The sequence below is a fragment of the Brassica napus genome, chromosome C1 (assembly GCF_020379485.1).
Source record: "Brassica napus cultivar Da-Ae chromosome C1, Da-Ae, whole genome shotgun sequence".
NCBI lineage: Eukaryota > Viridiplantae > Streptophyta > Magnoliopsida > Brassicales > Brassicaceae > Brassica > Brassica napus.
In genome coordinates, this window is record NC_063444.1 from 38,464,635 (window position 1) to 38,481,497 (window position 16,863).

At 39.9% G+C, this 16,863-nt stretch overlaps 4 protein-coding genes and 1 non-coding gene across 5 annotated transcripts; all 5 read left to right on the plus strand.

The window, feature by feature from the left end:
* The first annotated feature begins 305 nt into the window (after window positions 1-305).
* LOC125580225 (high mobility group nucleosome-binding domain-containing protein 5-like) lies at window positions 306-3,502 on the plus strand. The gene is made up of 3 exons (XM_048744437.1): window positions 306-1,711; window positions 1,791-1,997; window positions 2,079-3,502. Exons 1-3 carry the CDS (start codon window positions 857-859, stop codon window positions 2,178-2,180), a joined length of 1,164 nt encoding a protein of 387 aa, XP_048600394.1. The 5' UTR covers window positions 306-856; the 3' UTR covers window positions 2,181-3,502.
* LOC125580224 lies at window positions 2,469-4,186 on the plus strand. Its single transcript, XM_048744436.1, has 4 exons — window positions 2,469-2,678; window positions 2,747-3,079; window positions 3,167-3,520; window positions 3,625-4,186. The coding sequence occupies exons 1-4, from the start codon at window positions 2,469-2,471 to the stop codon at window positions 3,904-3,906; spliced, it is 1,179 nt and encodes a 392-aa protein (XP_048600393.1). The 3' UTR covers window positions 3,907-4,186.
* Window positions 4,187-4,862: 676 nt separating this feature from the next.
* On the plus strand, window positions 4,863-7,658 carry LOC125579995. Its single transcript, XM_048743924.1, has 4 exons — window positions 4,863-4,891; window positions 4,970-6,578; window positions 6,663-7,288; window positions 7,367-7,658. The coding sequence occupies exons 1-4, from the start codon at window positions 4,863-4,865 to the stop codon at window positions 7,656-7,658; spliced, it is 2,556 nt and encodes an 851-aa protein (XP_048599881.1).
* On the plus strand, window positions 7,408-8,825 carry LOC125580226. The gene is made up of 2 exons (XM_048744438.1): window positions 7,408-7,839; window positions 8,157-8,825. The coding sequence occupies exons 1-2, from the start codon at window positions 7,735-7,737 to the stop codon at window positions 8,769-8,771; spliced, it is 720 nt and encodes a 239-aa protein (XP_048600395.1). The 5' UTR covers window positions 7,408-7,734; the 3' UTR covers window positions 8,772-8,825.
* Window positions 8,826-15,938: 7,113 nt separating this feature from the next.
* Window positions 15,939-16,045, plus strand: LOC125581043. The gene has a single exon (XR_007318754.1). It is a non-coding gene; the product is annotated as a small nucleolar RNA R71 (small nucleolar RNA).
* The last annotated feature ends 818 nt before the right edge of the window (window positions 16,046-16,863 follow it).

The window sequence follows — 16,863 nt, forward strand, 5'->3', positions numbered from 1 at the left end:
GGAAGATAGATTCCGCCTACAACAGTCTGAGCACAAGAATTGAGACCTTAGGGACTCAGGTGAGGAAACTTGAAATGCTAGTGGTTCAGACTGGCGACACTGTAAAGAGGCAAGAAGCCTTGGCTAGAGAGGCCAGGAGTTGAGAAAGCAAAACACCACGTAAATGCCCATCATAGATGATGATTCACTACAGGAAATGTGGGTATTAATAGCGTCGTAGCATAGCGTTTTTTGCTTCTCTGCTATTGTATATAAACACGGGCCTTTATAATAGCGTTTTTGAAATGTATAAGCTATCTTTGTAGTCGCGGGAAAATAAAATAATTCAGTCGCGTTAATTTGGTAAGTGGAGGCGCCTTACCATTGCAAATCAAAAACTAAATGCTATCGTATATGAAAAAATATATTAAAAATAACTTAAGTATTAATCGAAACCGAGACTTCATTCTCTTCACTTCACTCTCTTCACATTCCTCAAAATCAAAACCGACTCATCGAAGTTCTTCAGAGTTCTCTCGAGTCGAAGCTTCAATTGGTATGAGTTTCGATTTGATTCTGAGTTTAGAATAGAGACTGGTTCTCTCGAGTCGAATCTCTTTGATTTTGGGTTTCTCTTTGATTCAAATCTCTTTTCACATGCATGTCCGCGTTAACACATGATTCGATTTTGATTGTGGGTTTCGATTAGGTTTCGATTAGGTTTTGAATATGATTGTGGGTTTCGATTAGGTTTTGAATATGATTGTGGGTTTCAGTTTGATTTTGAATATGATTGAAGGTTTCGATTTGATTTTGGGTTTAGATTTTTTGATCGAATGGCTTGATTTGATTTTGGATTTGTTTATCAGTTTCAGAAATGGCAAAGACAAGAGGACAAGTTGGTTCTCGTCGGAGTAGACGTAATCAAGGCTTGGAGGTAGTAGATCAAGAGGACAAGGCACCGCAACTAAAAGTGAAGAAAAGAACAGCAAAGAAAACGGCTTCCCCTAAAAAGAATTTAGTTTTAACGCCAACGAGAAGAAGTAGTAGAATCAAGAAAGTGGCTGCTGAAGATGATTACATAGAAGATGTAACACCATCTGACGATGATGAGGTAGAAGATGTTACACCTCCTAAGGATGATGAAGTACAAGATGTAACACCTGCTCAGGATGATGAAGTAGAAGATGTAACACCCGAAGATAAGGATGATCAGGCTGAGAAGTCAATGTCTGAAGAAGATAAAGACGATGAAGAGGATGTCAATGGGAAAGAGGATGAAGAAGATGGCGATGTCAATGGGAAAGAGAATGAAGAAGATGGAGATCTCAATGGGAAAGAGAATGAAGAAGAACCGGCCAATATGGAAGATGATGGAGTTCTTAATGAGAAAGGGAACGAAGAGGAAGCTTGCGAAGAAGAAGCTCGCGATATGGAAGAAGATGGCACTGCGCAAGATGATGAGATTCCTAGTACTGAAGGAGTTGAGCTAGCAGGGGAGGAAGTTCAAAAAAAAAATAAAAGAGGACCTACAAAGTTGCGTAGAGTGGCTGAAAATCCCAATGATAAGATTATGGTCACATTCAATGACATTGGTGAGCATGTTGGACCTGGTTCAGTAACCCTATCGTCGTTTCTTGGTCCTCTTGTGAGGGAACATGTTCCGGTTACACTTGCCGATTGGAGAAAACTTGATGCAGCGACTAAAGCAACAATGTGGGAAGAAATTCAGGTTTGTATATATATTAGTATGTTTTGTTTAACCGCAAGATGAAATTATAAACATGTTTAACTTGATTATTGTGATGCAGGGGAGGTTTAACTTGCAAGAAGAGTGGCAGAAAGCTGTTATTTTCAAGCAGCTGGGAAATGTGTGGAGGGCTGGGAAGTCGAGGCTGGTGTCACAAGTACGTGTGGCGAAGACTGCAGCTGAGAGAATAGCTTTAAAACCGAGCAACATCCCATCCCTTCAACTGTGGAACACTTGGGTTAAGAGTAAGACTACCAAATCTTTCACAGTGAGTTATCTACAACTAAGTAAGTTTCATCCTTAAAGGTCATGTCTGATGGATATAATCAATGTCATATTTATATTGTAGGAAACGAGTAACAAGTACAGAGCGATGAGAAGAAATCAGATTCCTCACACCACCAGCCGCAAAGGAATGCTTCGTTTAGCTGATGATATGGTAAAAGAGTAGTCAAACATCTACATATTGTACATCAGCTTGTTAGATTAAAATGGTAGTGAGATATGTTTGTTTTCATATAGAAAAAAAAGAGTAAAGACCCAAGTAAGGTGAGTAGATCCAAGGTTTGGATTGCGGGACACACTCATGCTGATGGCAGACCTGTGAAGCCCCAGTTTGCTGAGACTATTGTAAGCATTATGGAAGTTGTATATTGTGTATAGTTAATAGACTATGGCAATGAATGATTTTGTGTTTAAATGATTGTATCAGGAACAAATACAGTCACTTGACAGTCGGATGGACTCCACATCAGCTGCTGATAACATAAGGGAAGATGCTGTGAGCAAGGTTTTGGGAAAAGACAAACCTGGACGAGTAAGGGGCTTTGGTAGAGGGATTACAGCTAATAAGCTAGCATATCTGCAATTTAGAGACGCTAAGATTGCAGAAATGAAAAGTGAGATTGAAGAGTTAAAGGGGATGGTGCGAGAATTAGCTGAGAAGAAGGTAATCCTTTTCATTACCTTTGGTCAATTAGTTTTAAGACATTTACGATTTCCGTTGCCTTTTCTCAGAAAAGTAATGTTGATGCTGAAACATCTGAGAGTAGTGGTGGATTCAAAGAAGGAGTCAGAGTACAAATACTGGATTGGATTGAATCAGAGGATGTTGTTGTTGGTGAAGGAGAATTCTGCTCTGCTGAACCGAAGTACAAAATTGGTCGTATACCAATTGGTCCTAATGCAGTGGCTATCGTAGTTAAGTATGCACTAAGCGCATCAGCTTCACTCTGGAGGCCTACTACGGATGTGTTAACTCTTGATGAAGCTGTGGGATACAAGATATCTTGGCCAATGGATAAAGTGATTTTGGATAAGGATCCAAACTGTTCTGAAGATTTATCTATGGTAAATTTTCAAATCTTGTTTTCTTCTTACAACAATTGAGTCATCTCTAATCATTACTAAAATTTCTAATTTCAAATCTTGTTTTAGCAAAGCAAGGAAGGTGAATATCGAAGATGCAAGATATATGATTGGACCAATGATGAGGACGAGGTCATTGCTGAAGGTCTCGTGTGCTCTTCAAAATCCAAAGACATGGTTAACAACATACCTCTGGGTCCCAATGCTGTTAGTGTCGAAGTAGTGAAGGTGTTCAATGATCAAGCATATTTGTGGAGGCCAACCGCTGATATGTTCTTGATTGGTGATGCACTTAGCGAGAAAATAGCATGGCCAGTCCTAAAGGTTGAAGTCATGCCTACACCCGCTACAGAAGTAACACCAACTAAATGTGCAGGGAAGAAAATAGCATCACCTTCGAAGCCAGCCAAGAAAAAAGCAGTGGTATGTAATTGACATGAAGTTAAATTTTTTTATTTGCCTGATGATTGATGTTGCGTCCTTGATTGATGTTGGAACTTGCTTCTGTCATCTTGTTTGAGTTGTAGAGTCCAGGCAGCACTAGTTCGACCAGAAGTCCGAAGCAGAAGTGCACTCTCTTGGATTGCAACAACTCTGGACGTAAGGTAGCTGAAGGAAGGGTAGCTTCAACGGATCCGAATGAGTTGTGCCACTTTGTACCCCTAGGTCCAAATGCAAGCAAGGTGTGGATTGATGTGGCTAAGATCGGTGATGCAAAAGTCTGGAGGCCAAATTCAGAGATTGAATACATATCTGATGCAATGGGTTCGGTTGTGGCATGGCCAAATGACAAAATCAAGTTTGTCTAAAATTGTCGTCTGAAACATTTTTCAAGTTGGTTCTCATCGGCTATGTATTTCTAGTGTGTGATCGAATGTTTAGGTACTTTTTTACTCGGTTGAAATCATGTATGATATTATGTAACAGTTAGCAGACAAAAAAACAAAAATTATGTGTTATATTATGATATAAGGTTATGTGTGAAAATGTTTAGCTTGTTAACCCCTATACCCTTAAGTGCATAATTTTACATTAAACCATAAGCTTTAAAAATTAAATCCACAGACGGGAAGACCAAAAATTAAAATCCTATACCCTAAGTGAAATCCCTAAACCCTAAAGTACAAACCTATACCCTATACCCTAATTGTACTTGATTTCACAATTTTGTTCATTCTTAAAAGGATATTGTAATCTTAATTTCACAAAACTGATTAGTTATAAATTTTATAAACACTCATTTGTTCAAACCCTATACCCTAAAGCCTTTGTACATACAAATAAGTAGTAGTGTTTATGAACATATGAACTAGATTGATCAATCTTATAAAAGCTCACATAAAAAATTTATATTCATACAATTTATTTTTTGTAAAATTGGAAAACTGAATATTTGATTTTTAAGATTTAATTTAATTTTTTTTTGCTTCAAAATCATATTTATATATTAATTTCCAGATTTCAAACGAAATTAATACCTTGAGCCAATAAGGAGTAACCTCCAAGATTGCAGACGTGGCAAACCATATGCCGATGGATGTGTCTTCCCAACTTCAATCTTAGCCATTCTTTTTATTTTTTGAGCCAATGAGGAGCAACTACTAAGATTGCACTCGGAAAATTTCAGAACACAACATCTCTCTTTCTGTCGAAACTCCTTTCTGTCTCGCGATCTAAAATCGAAAAAAACCTAAAGAAAGCACATGTATCTCTCGAGCTAAAATCAAACCAGCTGTTCCTGTATTCGCCGATTGAAAGTAAGCAAATGGATAAGTCGTGGATTTGGCTTCCAAGGTATAACCTAAAATCCCTCGATCTCATTTCTACTCGCCGATTGAAATAAAGCTAACTTCTTTTGTCTGATTCTTGTAGGAATAGCCACGAGTATTCAGAAGGAGCAACTAATTTTGTGAATTCGTCCGCAAAAAGATTGGGAAGTCTGTCTGAAATGCTATGCCCTTGTAGAGACTGCCGCAATCTGAGCCATCAGTCACTGGATAAAATTGTGGAGCATTTGGTGATTAGGGGTATGGATAAGAAGTATAAGAGTTCTCGTTGGAGTATTCATGGAGAAAAAAGAGATTCTGCAGAAGACAGTGTTCTTCAATATGAAACAGAGGCGTTTGATTTGTTTAAGACAACATTCTCCATGGACGAAGGTGGTCCAAACCCGACAACTGACAACGAAGACGATGAAGCACCAGAGGAAATTGAGTTTAAGAAAAAGCTCAGAGACGCTCAAACGCCATTATACTCGGATTGTCTCAAGCACACAAAGGTTTCAGCTATCATGGGACTTTACAGATTCAAGGTTAAAAGTGGTGTGTCGGAGAACTACTTTGATCAGCTGTTGGTTTTACTTGAGGATTTGCTACCTGAAGACAATGTTCTTCCCAAGAGTTTAGCTGCAATCAAGAAATTTCTGAAGATCTTTGGGTTCGGCTACGACAGTATTCATGCTTGCAAGAATGATTGCATATTGTATAGGAAGGAGTATGAGAACCTAGAAAGCTGTCCAAGATGCAAAGTTTCAAGATGGGAAATGGATAAGCACAGTAATGAGTTAAAGGTGGGGATTCCGGCAAAGGTCCTTAGATATTTTCCAATCAAGGACAGGTTTAGGAGGATGTTTAGATCACAAAGGATGGCTGAAGATCTGCGTTGGCACTATACCAATGCCACTGAAGATGGTACAATGCGGCACCCTGTTGATTCTATCTCTTGGGCACAAGTGAATGCTAAATGGCCAGACTTTGCTGCTGATCCACGGAATCTTCGACTTGGGATTTCTACAGATGGGATGAACCCTTTCTCCATGCAAAGCACCAATCACAGCACATGGCCAGTGTTGTTAGTGAACTATAACACGCCTCCAACCATGTGTATGAAGGCTGAGAATATAATGCTGACTTTGTTGATCCCTGGTCCTACTGCTCCTGGTAACAACATTGATGTTTACCTAGCACCACTGATAGACGATCTAAAGGATTTGTGGGCTGAGGGTATTGAAGTGTATGACTCATTTGCGAAGGAGAACTTTAATCTCAGAGCCTTGCTGCTTTGGAGTATCAGTGACTATCCAGCCTTAGGAACACTGTCTGGATGTAAAGTAAAGGGGAAACAAGCCTGCAATGTATGTGGAAAGGATACACCTGCAAGGTGGCTTAAGTTTAGCCGCAAGTTTGTCTACATGAGTAACAGAAGGAGACTACCGCCTGGCCATCGTTACAGATATAAAAAAGCTTGGTTTGACAACACTGTGGAGGAAGGGAATGCTAATAGGATACAAACAGGCGCTGAGATATATGAGACACTACAAGCTTTTACGAATGATTTTGGTAGACCTCTAGAGAAGAAAAAAAAAAGGAAAAGACTAGAGTTGGAAGATGATGAGAGGTTACAAGAAGAAGAGTGTGAAGAATCAAATGAACTATGGCGGTGGAAGAAGAGATCAATATTCTTTGATCTACCTTACTGGAAGGTAAACTATAGTAACTGACCTATATTATCTGATTACTGGAAGAAGAGATCAATATGTCTAACAGTTTCTTGTTTAATGTGTTAGGAGTTGCCTGTTCGTCACAATATTGATGTTATGCACGTAGAAAAGAATGTGTCCGATGCTATATTGTCTCTGTTGATGCAAAGTGCGAAGTCAAAAGATGGGTTGAAAGCAAGAAAAGACTTAGAAGATATTGGAATCAGAAAGCACTTGCACACAGAGGTGAGGGGAAAGAAAACATACTTACCTCCTGCTGCCTACTGGTTATCGAAGAGAGAGAAGACCATTTTCTGCCAAAGGTTAGCTAAGTTTAGAGGCCCTGATGGTTATTGTGGTAATATTGCGAATAGTGTTTCAGTTAACCCTCCAAATATTGGTAGTTTAAAGTCGCATGATCATCATGTCTTAGTACAGAACTTGTTACCAGCTGCATTAAGAGGGTTGTTACATAGGGGTCCTAGGATAGCCATAAATAGATTATGCAGTTACTTCAACAGGTTGTGTCAGCGCATCATTGACCCAGAGAAACTTATATCCATGGAGACAGAGTTTGTGGAGACAATGTGTCAGCTGGAGCGCTTCTTCCCTCCAGCCCTTTTTGATATCATGTTTCACCTTCCACTACATTTATCAAGAGAGGCACGGTTGGGAGGACCAGTTCACTTCCGATGGATGTATCCCTTCGAAAGGTTTGATCAACATCTCTCTTCAATATATCCACTTCCCACAATGATGTTTGACTAATATTCATATTTCCTGAGTTATAGGTACATGAAAACACTAAAGGCTTTTGTTAAGAATTATGCAAGGCCAGAAGCATGTATGGCTGAGGCGTATTTAGCTGGAGAATGTGTTGCATTTTGTTTAGAGTTCCTTAAAGAATCAGTACCAGTTCAAGAAGCAGTTAATCGTAATGAAGATGTTGAGGCTGATAGAATGGTGGTTGAAGGCCGACCTCTGCAGAAGGGTATAGAGGTTACCCTGTCAGATAAAGATAGAGACATTGCACATCGATATGTGCTAATGAACATGGCATCTTTGGATCCCTTTCTTGAGTAAGTAATTCTCTATGTTTCTTCTACTTGTTTTACTCATAATTTCATTTTCATATACTGTTGTTTAATTTAAAATCAGGATGCATTTGGAAGAGTTGCAAGCTAAGGATGCTCGATTGGCTAAAAATGAAACTTTGTTATGGAAAAACCATACTGAACACTTTACAGAATGGCTTAAAAATAAGGTTACAAACTCCAAATTCTTTTCTTGATTATTATTGTAAATACTGGTTAGCTTGTTTGGTGATGACTGGTTAGCTTGTTTGGTGATGACTAGTTAGCTTGTATCATGATGCCTGGTTTGTATCTTGAAGAACATGTCCATATTTTAGCGAATTGATGTCTGAGTAGCTTATAGCTTGATGAAACTGTCTGGATTTTTAGTATTTTGATGACTGGTTAGCTTGTAGATTGATGATTGGTTTCGTGGTACATATTATCATGTTTTGATTATAATTTAAGTACCTCGGCTTGATGATAATCCTCTGATTTCCTGCGGCAGATTCATTTAGACTCAAAAGATAGTCATTCTAAGGAGATAAGGTGGTTGGCATTTGGACCAAGAAATGTTGCTTTAGCACATAAAGGATTCATCATCAATGGCCAACGGTTTCATACTGATGCGGTCAAGCTGAAGACACAAAACAGTGGAGTAACTTATGAAGCCTTTAGCATGTGTAGATCAAGTGCAAGAGATATGAGACAGGTCGCGGATATGATTACATACTATGGAGTGATAAAGGAGATTTTGGTCATCGACTATCACATGTTCAAAGTGCCACTCTTTAGATGCAACTGGGCAAACACAGCGAATGGTGTGAAGGAAGAAGATGGCTTCACTCTTGTTAACCTTCATATGAACCAAGCAGCCTATTTGAAAGATCCATTCATTCTACCTTCTCAAGCGAAACAGGTTTTCTACTCTAGGGAGGATGATGCTTCAAATTGGTATGTTGTTATGAGAGCACCACCTAGAGGTTATCATGAGTTGGAAACAGAAGAGGATTTAGGTGGTGCTCCTTTACCTGTCCAAGAAGTTGATGATATGGGTGATGATATGGATGATGATAGTGTATATGTTAGGGATGATTGTGAAGGTTTATTAGTGGTAGATTGATGATATGTTGTATGCTTGTGTGATGGTTTGTATGAATGTGATAATGTTGTGTTATGAGATTTGAATAATTATATTGATTTTTAGAATTTTAATAATTTATATTGTTTTTATTTCATATTTTCGAATTAATTATTTAAAAATCAATTCAATAATTATTATTAATTAATTTTGGGATAATTATAAAACTAATTAATAACACGAAACATTTGCTATCTTTGCTACTAGGAAAAATCAAATTATTTGGTTCTAATAACATTTATTAAACGTTATTATAAATACTAACAATTGCGAACAAAAAAGCGCTATTGTTATAAACTTAGTAATAGCACAGAGGAAAATCGCTATTAAAAGGGTTGGACTTTTTATAACGGGTGATGTCAGAGCGTCCAAGGAAACGCTATTAAACTAAAATGATAGCGCTTTTCGTCCGCTATTACTAACCACATTTCCTGTAGTAATTTATGGCAAGTGGTGAAGCATGAGAAGCTTGGAGAAGGAGACTTCGAAGTTGAAAGCTCCATGAGTTTCGGCGGATCACATTGGTGTCGACCGATGTCAATGGATACACATCGCTCGACAGACAATGACGAAGATTGATCGACAGATTACTCTAAACATCAATCAACGTCATCTGCTGAATCAACTGCGGAGTGTAGTGCAGTTCAAATCATGACTCATGAGGAATTCACAGAAAAAACATGCTCACCCACCCTCCCCTTTCTACGTAAAAATCGATCGACCGCATGAGTCAGCAGTCGACAGACAGAGAGAGACCGATATCAATCGACCCCCCTCACCTCCCATCGATCGACGGGCACCTCTCACCTACCGAGTGCGGTTACCACCTATTGATAATGACCGAATCAACGCACTCAGATCACCACCTAAACCTTTAGAAAACCCACCAGAACCTACAACCAACCCTTCAGATACTACACCAGAGCCTATGCAAGTTGATGAGGCAACTGAAGGAAGAAGGTTAAGGAAAAGGAAGGAGAAGATTCCTAAGAACCTTAAGAGGGAAGCTAATGAGAAGGACATGGATGGTTTCACTAAGAGAGTCCTCAGAATCCCAGTGGAGAAACCTTTTGATGAAGTTTATTTCACACACCGGTTGTGGATGTTCTTCAGAGAGACTAAGGAGCTGAGGAGGACATTAGGAGAATGTTTCATCATGTCAGGGAAATGATGAAACTAAGGATCACATTGAAGAAGAAGAGTGATCCTGGAAGTTTGCAATACCATGTGTGGTGAAGGGTATTTAATTTCCCCATGCACTTTGTGACACAGGAGCATCAGTTAGCATACTACCTAAGGTTATGGCAGACCAGCTGGGTCTGAAAATAGAGCCTTCATCAAAATCTTTCACCTTCATGGACCTTTCAGAAAGAAGTTCAGGAGGCATCATAAGAGACCTTGAGGTACAGATTGGTAATGCCCTTGTCCCAATAGATTTTCATGTTCTGGACATCAAGCTTTACTGGAACTCTTCACTTCTGCTTGGAAAAGCTTTACTGGCTACAGTAGGAGCTGTATGTGACATGAACACCAACAGATTGTGTCTGACACTGATAGATCCAGACGTCCACTATGACCCAGTTCGAGTTGTGAGAAAACAGGTCAACCTCGTGGAGCTTGGAAATGATCTTGGCTACATTGCAGCATGCCATTGTGGAGCAGAGTACGAAACAGAGTACTCAGAATCGATCGACACTCACACTGCATCATCGATCGATTCCATTGAGTCACCGACGACCGATGAACGCTATCCCACGTCGCTCGACGGGAAGCAACCGGTAGACCACTTCACATAACCAGATCAGTGTTATCCAGACTTTACCTTTCAACAACCCAACAAAAGAGGACGTGGTGACTATTCCATAGGCAGTTGGGCAGAAAGTGGATTCCATGAAAGTTTTTCAGTGGATACTGTAATTCTTTCACCCAATGAGGATCCTACTAAGGAGTATGATGAGGATTACTGGAAGGAAAGAGCTATAGAGATTGCTATGCAGGATGACAGATATTCAAGCCATTCCTTCAACAACACGTCTCCACCATCAATCGACATAGTTCACTCAGCATCGAACGATACCCACCCTCATCCAGCAAAACGTTCTTATGCATCGATCGATACCATACCTGGTACATCGATCGATATTAAAGCCGCCGCCTTTGAAAAGGAAAAAGGAAATATTCCAATTCCAAGTAGGTTTACCAATACCTATATAAGGAGTTTTGCACCCCAAATTACTTCTCACGACACCGAAGCAAAAAAGATGAATGCTCCCACAAACCAATTAGAAGGAACATCAAGGAAGATCATTCGATCCAAAAACCCTAATTCAGCAGACAAACGTCTACCATCGATCGATACTCCAGTATCAACATCGATCGATTCTCATTCTAAACCTAAAATTTCTTTATTTACTAAGAAGAATATGAGTATTGATTACGATTTTCTAACTCCTGATGAATTTGATATTTTCATGGACACTTATGGCCATGCAAGAGCTATGGATGGAAGGATTCTACAAGTATCCAGAGAGGACATGACAGATATTCTTCAATTGGCCAATGGACCAGACAACTTGTTTATGCAGCAACGCATCATTCCAGACAACATTCCAGCTGTTCCAGACGAATATCCAAGGGCCGGCACAACAGAAATTGGTTCACACCAATCGTGCCATCCAATTATCCAAGCATCGATCGACAAGGTTGCTCCTACATCGTTCGACAGGGTAACACCAATGTTGCTTGACACGGCACCTTCACCATCGATCGACAGATGTTACGAATTTGGACATCGTGCTTATGACATCTATGGAGCCAGAAAGTTCAGATGGGAACAGAAGGACGAATATGGTGTCTACAGAGATGAGTCTGGATATGCAAGGAGCGTAGCTGGTGAGATGATCCTTGTTACCAAGGACAACATCAGAAAAATTCTGGAGAGAGCATCCCTATTTGAAGAGAGTCACTTTTGTCTTCCAGAACATGCCACTTCTTTCACACCTACAAAACTGGCACCAGAGATCTACACCAAGGATGAGATTAATGAGATGGTGACTGGTATTTGTGGAGCTCAGGAAAAGCTAGGAGATGAACTCAAAACATTGGTAGATGACACTTATCAGCCTTTGGACAGAGGTTACAATGAGCTTTTCAGAAGTATGGCAGATATGAGGACATAGATTGAGAGTATGCAGCACAACCTTGAGAAGGAAGCTACGACATCACCATCGATCGACGCCAACAAAGCAACATCGATCAACATCAAGCCACAGACATCCCAGATTCTTGCAGAATCGCAAAGTTTGGCAGAGAAGAATGATGAATGGGAGATCGCATACATCAACACGAGGATTAACGACGTATACAACCCTCTCAACAACAACGTGGACTGGTTAAGCACGAGAATTGATCTGCTACAGCAAGATTTGAACAACATTCGCAAGAAGGATCCACAACCAGCCACATCGATCGATATTTGCACCATCACATCGATCGACAGCAAGTTCGTAGCCATGGAAGATAGGTTACAATCTTATGAGGATATGCACGACCGTTTCACCTCACCTATCATGCGATACTTGGACACCTTGTCTACACAGATGATGAATGTCCAGAGGGACATTGGCAAGCTTAATGATCGACATGATTTTCAGGAAGAAGGTTCAACATCGATCGATAGGTTCTGCAGGGAGTCGCTCGACGGCAGGAAACCTACAGAACATCTTCCCTACACAGCAACAAAAGTTGATCAGATCACATCAAAGCTTTACACAGCTATAGACACCATGGAGGACGACTTGAGAAGCGGTGTGATGACATCTACTTTCCATTCGACGTCAGACTCGGTGGATTGGATAGCCAAGCATAGTGGTTACAGAAGGAAGTCAAAGCCATTCAGAGGCAACTCCCATCTCAACACCAGATATCAGCATCGATCAACAGAAAATGCTCCAAATCGATCGACAGTAAGGCACCAGCATCGACCGATAAACACATGGTCGCATCGATTGATACCACGTCTGCACCAGACGACGAGCAGCTGATACAAAACAAAATAGAGTCAATGCATGAGGAACTGAACGAGCTATCAGCATACGCCTACGACAAGATAGGATGGCATCAGTTCAGCATTGAAAACATCCTAGAAAGGCTACAGAACATCTCAAATGCAATACAGAAGATGGATGAGAGATGGACTATAAATGATGAGGCCACAAGAAGTTTCATTGCAGCTTGGTCCAGAATGTGCAGAGATGAGGTGGATGCTTGTTTCCCAACAAGTAGCTGTCTTTCCACCAACTAGCCACACAACTCCACAGTCAAGCTAAATGACTATAACAAAGCGCTGAGTGGGAGGCCACCCACTATTAGGTATTTTAATTGGTTTTCTTAGTTACTGGTATTTACTTTCGTTTTTATTCTTTCAGATTTATTGCAAGACCCAAGTAGGATGATTACCAACATATCGACCGTGGACAAGACGTCGACATCGATCGACCTACAATCACCTACGACGATCGATGCATACCGATGCACATCGATCGATTCCCACTCCGGTCAGGTTTATCTTCCTAACTTGTTACATTGAGTACTTATGATTTATTTCCACCATAACTCCGACTGTGTTTCACTGGGACAGTGTAATTTAAGTTTGAGGGGAGGTTTACTGATATTATTTATTCTGATTCTTATAAAAAGATTTTAATAAAGTTATGCTTAGCTATGTGAAAGGGACTATGATCTTATTATTGATTTATACTTGAATGTCTAACCACTCTTTAGTACCATTCTAGATTTACTGATTGCAGATAGTACTAAAGATGCCAAAGTGGATCAACCTGTCAACTATACACACTTGCCTTGATTGTTTGAAGGAACCAAAGCTGGCCTCCAACACTAAACCTGACATAATCGCTTGTCTTGGGGCTTGGTATACATGGGATCGGATTCTTCAAACAATTCTGGAAAGTAACGCCTTGTGTAGATTCATTTATCACATTTCCTCTCTCTATTTCGACCCAGGAGTAGTTAGTGACGTAAAGAAAAAAAAAACCAAAATTTATTACTTAATTAGGACTTAGGATCTAGTTAGGAGGAGTCTGAACATGACTTGGTGGCTAAAACCATTAAGGCTTGATTCATAAAGATTCCAATAAAAATAATTCGAACGGGACTTGGAGGCAACAATCTTCAAGGCTCGCTTCACAAAGAATTCTTGGATATAGGTCAAAAAGAAGTGAACAGAGCTTGGTGGCAACCACCATTAAGTCTTGATTCATGAAAGCCTGTCCAATCTTGGTCACTGATCCTGCAATGGAAGCAGACTTTGACTTTAGAGAGAAATTAGAGAGAGAGAAATTAGGAACTAACTTTTACCTGCAGTTCCAGATACTTGTCTGAAAATCCTTGCATCATGTTATCGATACTCCCAAGGTAAAGCATGCACTTTTATACTTATGCTAAGAAATGAGGTTAGTAGTGGGGAATGTCAGACAGGATTTGCTGAGTTGTAGACTAGTTGAATTTGGTTGCTAAGGTAGGATATTGCATAATGTGGTTTTGTGATTAGGACTTTTTAGATGTGGTTTGCGAAATTGTAGAGGTGATGATTTCTATGTTTTAAATATGTAAGTCCCTGCTGTTTTCAAACCTCTTTCAGAGAGACTGCCTGTTTGTTTTGCTTGAGGAGAAGCAAAAGGGTAAGTCTGAGAGAGTTGATATACCATGGATTTGACCCATTTTCACCCATGGTATATAAGTGTTTTACTATCTATATATTATATATTCTATCCTATTAGGTATGTTTTCAGGTTCAGAAGTATCTTGGAGTAAAGTGATGATTATGGAGCATTTAAGAGCTTAAAAGAGATTTCATCCGAGATGACCATTAGAGGTCAATACGAAGAAGAAGAAATCGATCGATGTACATCCTGTACCATCAATTGATGTCGAGACGCGAGACGCGCGACTTGGTTCCAGCCGACTTTAAACCCAAGGCTTCACCAAATTACAAGATTACCCCTGACGAGTTTTTAACCTAATAGTTATATACTTGCCTAAGTGTTAGGAGGCAAGGAGAGTTTTAGCCACCATTGTATTCTTACTTTAGCAAGAGAGAGAGAGAGAGTTGTAGGAGAGAAAATCATAGGGAGATTTGTGATTGGAACTCCATTGATTCATCTATTTTATTCTATGTAGTTTTTATCTATATTTTGTGTTATGAATTGCTTAGCTATGTCTAAGTAGTTTACTTGTTAGATTCAAGGTTCAAAAAGGTTAGAGGGATTAGCCCCAACTATAGATTTACTGAGTTGTGATATTCATTGATTGATTGTTCTTAATGCTTGTTTTAGCCTTGCTAACTAGAACATGAACCTAGGAATTTGCATGTCTCAAGCATCCTTGATCATCCTGTCCTGAATCTAATCTGTCATGCTAGGACTGCTAGAGAGAGCTAACCGCTATTCTAGGAGACTAATGAGCATTATCAACCCGCGCCTAGGGCTTAGCTAGAAGCTATCGATCGATATTGTCTTCTGACAATCGATCGATATTTTGCGAAAGGTGTATCGATCGATATCCATATAGGATCATCGATCGACACTTTCTTGTGATCAAAAGACGACAGTTGAGATCCAAGATCTAGTTAGTTAACCAGTGAAACATTGTCATCGCTGATCACTATGATTAAGGAGTTGAGCTCTAATATATCATGCATGCAACCGTTAGGCATCTATAGGATTATAATCTCCAACACCTGAATAGAAACCCTGCATCTAATATCTTCCAATAAAGTTACACCTCCAATCATCTTCTTAGTCGAGCAATAGACTTGCTCAATTAGGATTGCTATTTACTTTTAAACCATAAAACAACAAATACCTAGAATTAATAACTTGACAAGATTTAATAGGTTTCCTAGCTCCTTGTGGATTCGATCCCTAAGTACTGCAACTGAACCTCTTATTTGAGAGAGTAATTCACTTCTTAGGATAATTTGAGTGGTATCACTTAGCCATGTTCTCCACCAGCTCTTCTGCATCCTCTTCAGTTCTACCCAAGAAGAAACCATTGCTGGTTGTGTCTAATATGCTCATGAACTCTGGAAGAGCACCTCTGTAGAAGGTACTGAGAAAACTCTCTTTGGTGAAGCAATGATGTGGGCATTGAGACCAATAGCCTTTGAACCTCTCCCAAGCTTCACTAAAGCCCTCTAGGTTCTTCTGCTGAAAGCTAGAGATCTCATTCCTGATCTTGGCCGTCTTTGAGATAGAGAAGAACTTCTCTAGGAATGCCCTCTTGCACTCATTCCAATTTGTGATAGAGTCACTTGGAAGAGTCTTCTCCCATTGGTGTGCTTTGTCTTCCAAAGAAAAGGGGAACAGCTTGAGCTTGAAGGCATCTTCAGAAACACCATTGGTCTTGGACAAACCACAATACTTATCAAACTTGTTCAAGTGATCAAATGGATCTTCAGCAGCAAGGCCATGATACTTGTTGTTCTCTATGGTGTTGAGCAGCCCTGACTTGATCTCAAAGTTGTTGTTCTCCACAGCTGGTGCTCTGATTCCCAACCTCTGACCATGAATGTGAGGTTGATCATAGGCTCCAATGGCTCTAGCTTGGCGTTGTGGATGTTGTGGCCTAAGGTTTGCAGCTCCTTGGGCCACTCCATCATGACGCTGATTCTGATTGTGCTCCATTTCAAACCCCAATCTCTGAAAGTGAGCCTGTTGCTCTTCTTCTCTTCTCTTTATTGCTATCTCCCTCTCAAGTGCAACTATGTCTTCAACTCTTGGAACTAGGCTTGATGAACCTCTGCTCCTCAAGTTCATACACCTGAAATGCAAAGGGAGAGGAAGAAGGAGAATCAGTAACAAAATAAAAGAAAAATGACTTAGTCTGAAGCAACTGACTAAATCCCAATGTCACAATCAACCTAAAACTTGGCAACGGCGCCAATTTGATGTTAGGAGTTTTCAAGACTCCTAATCAAATGTTGTAGTATAAAAGATTATCGAACCAATCCTAGGTGATTCTAAAGCAAAGGAAATGCAAGTTCATGCTTAAGCTA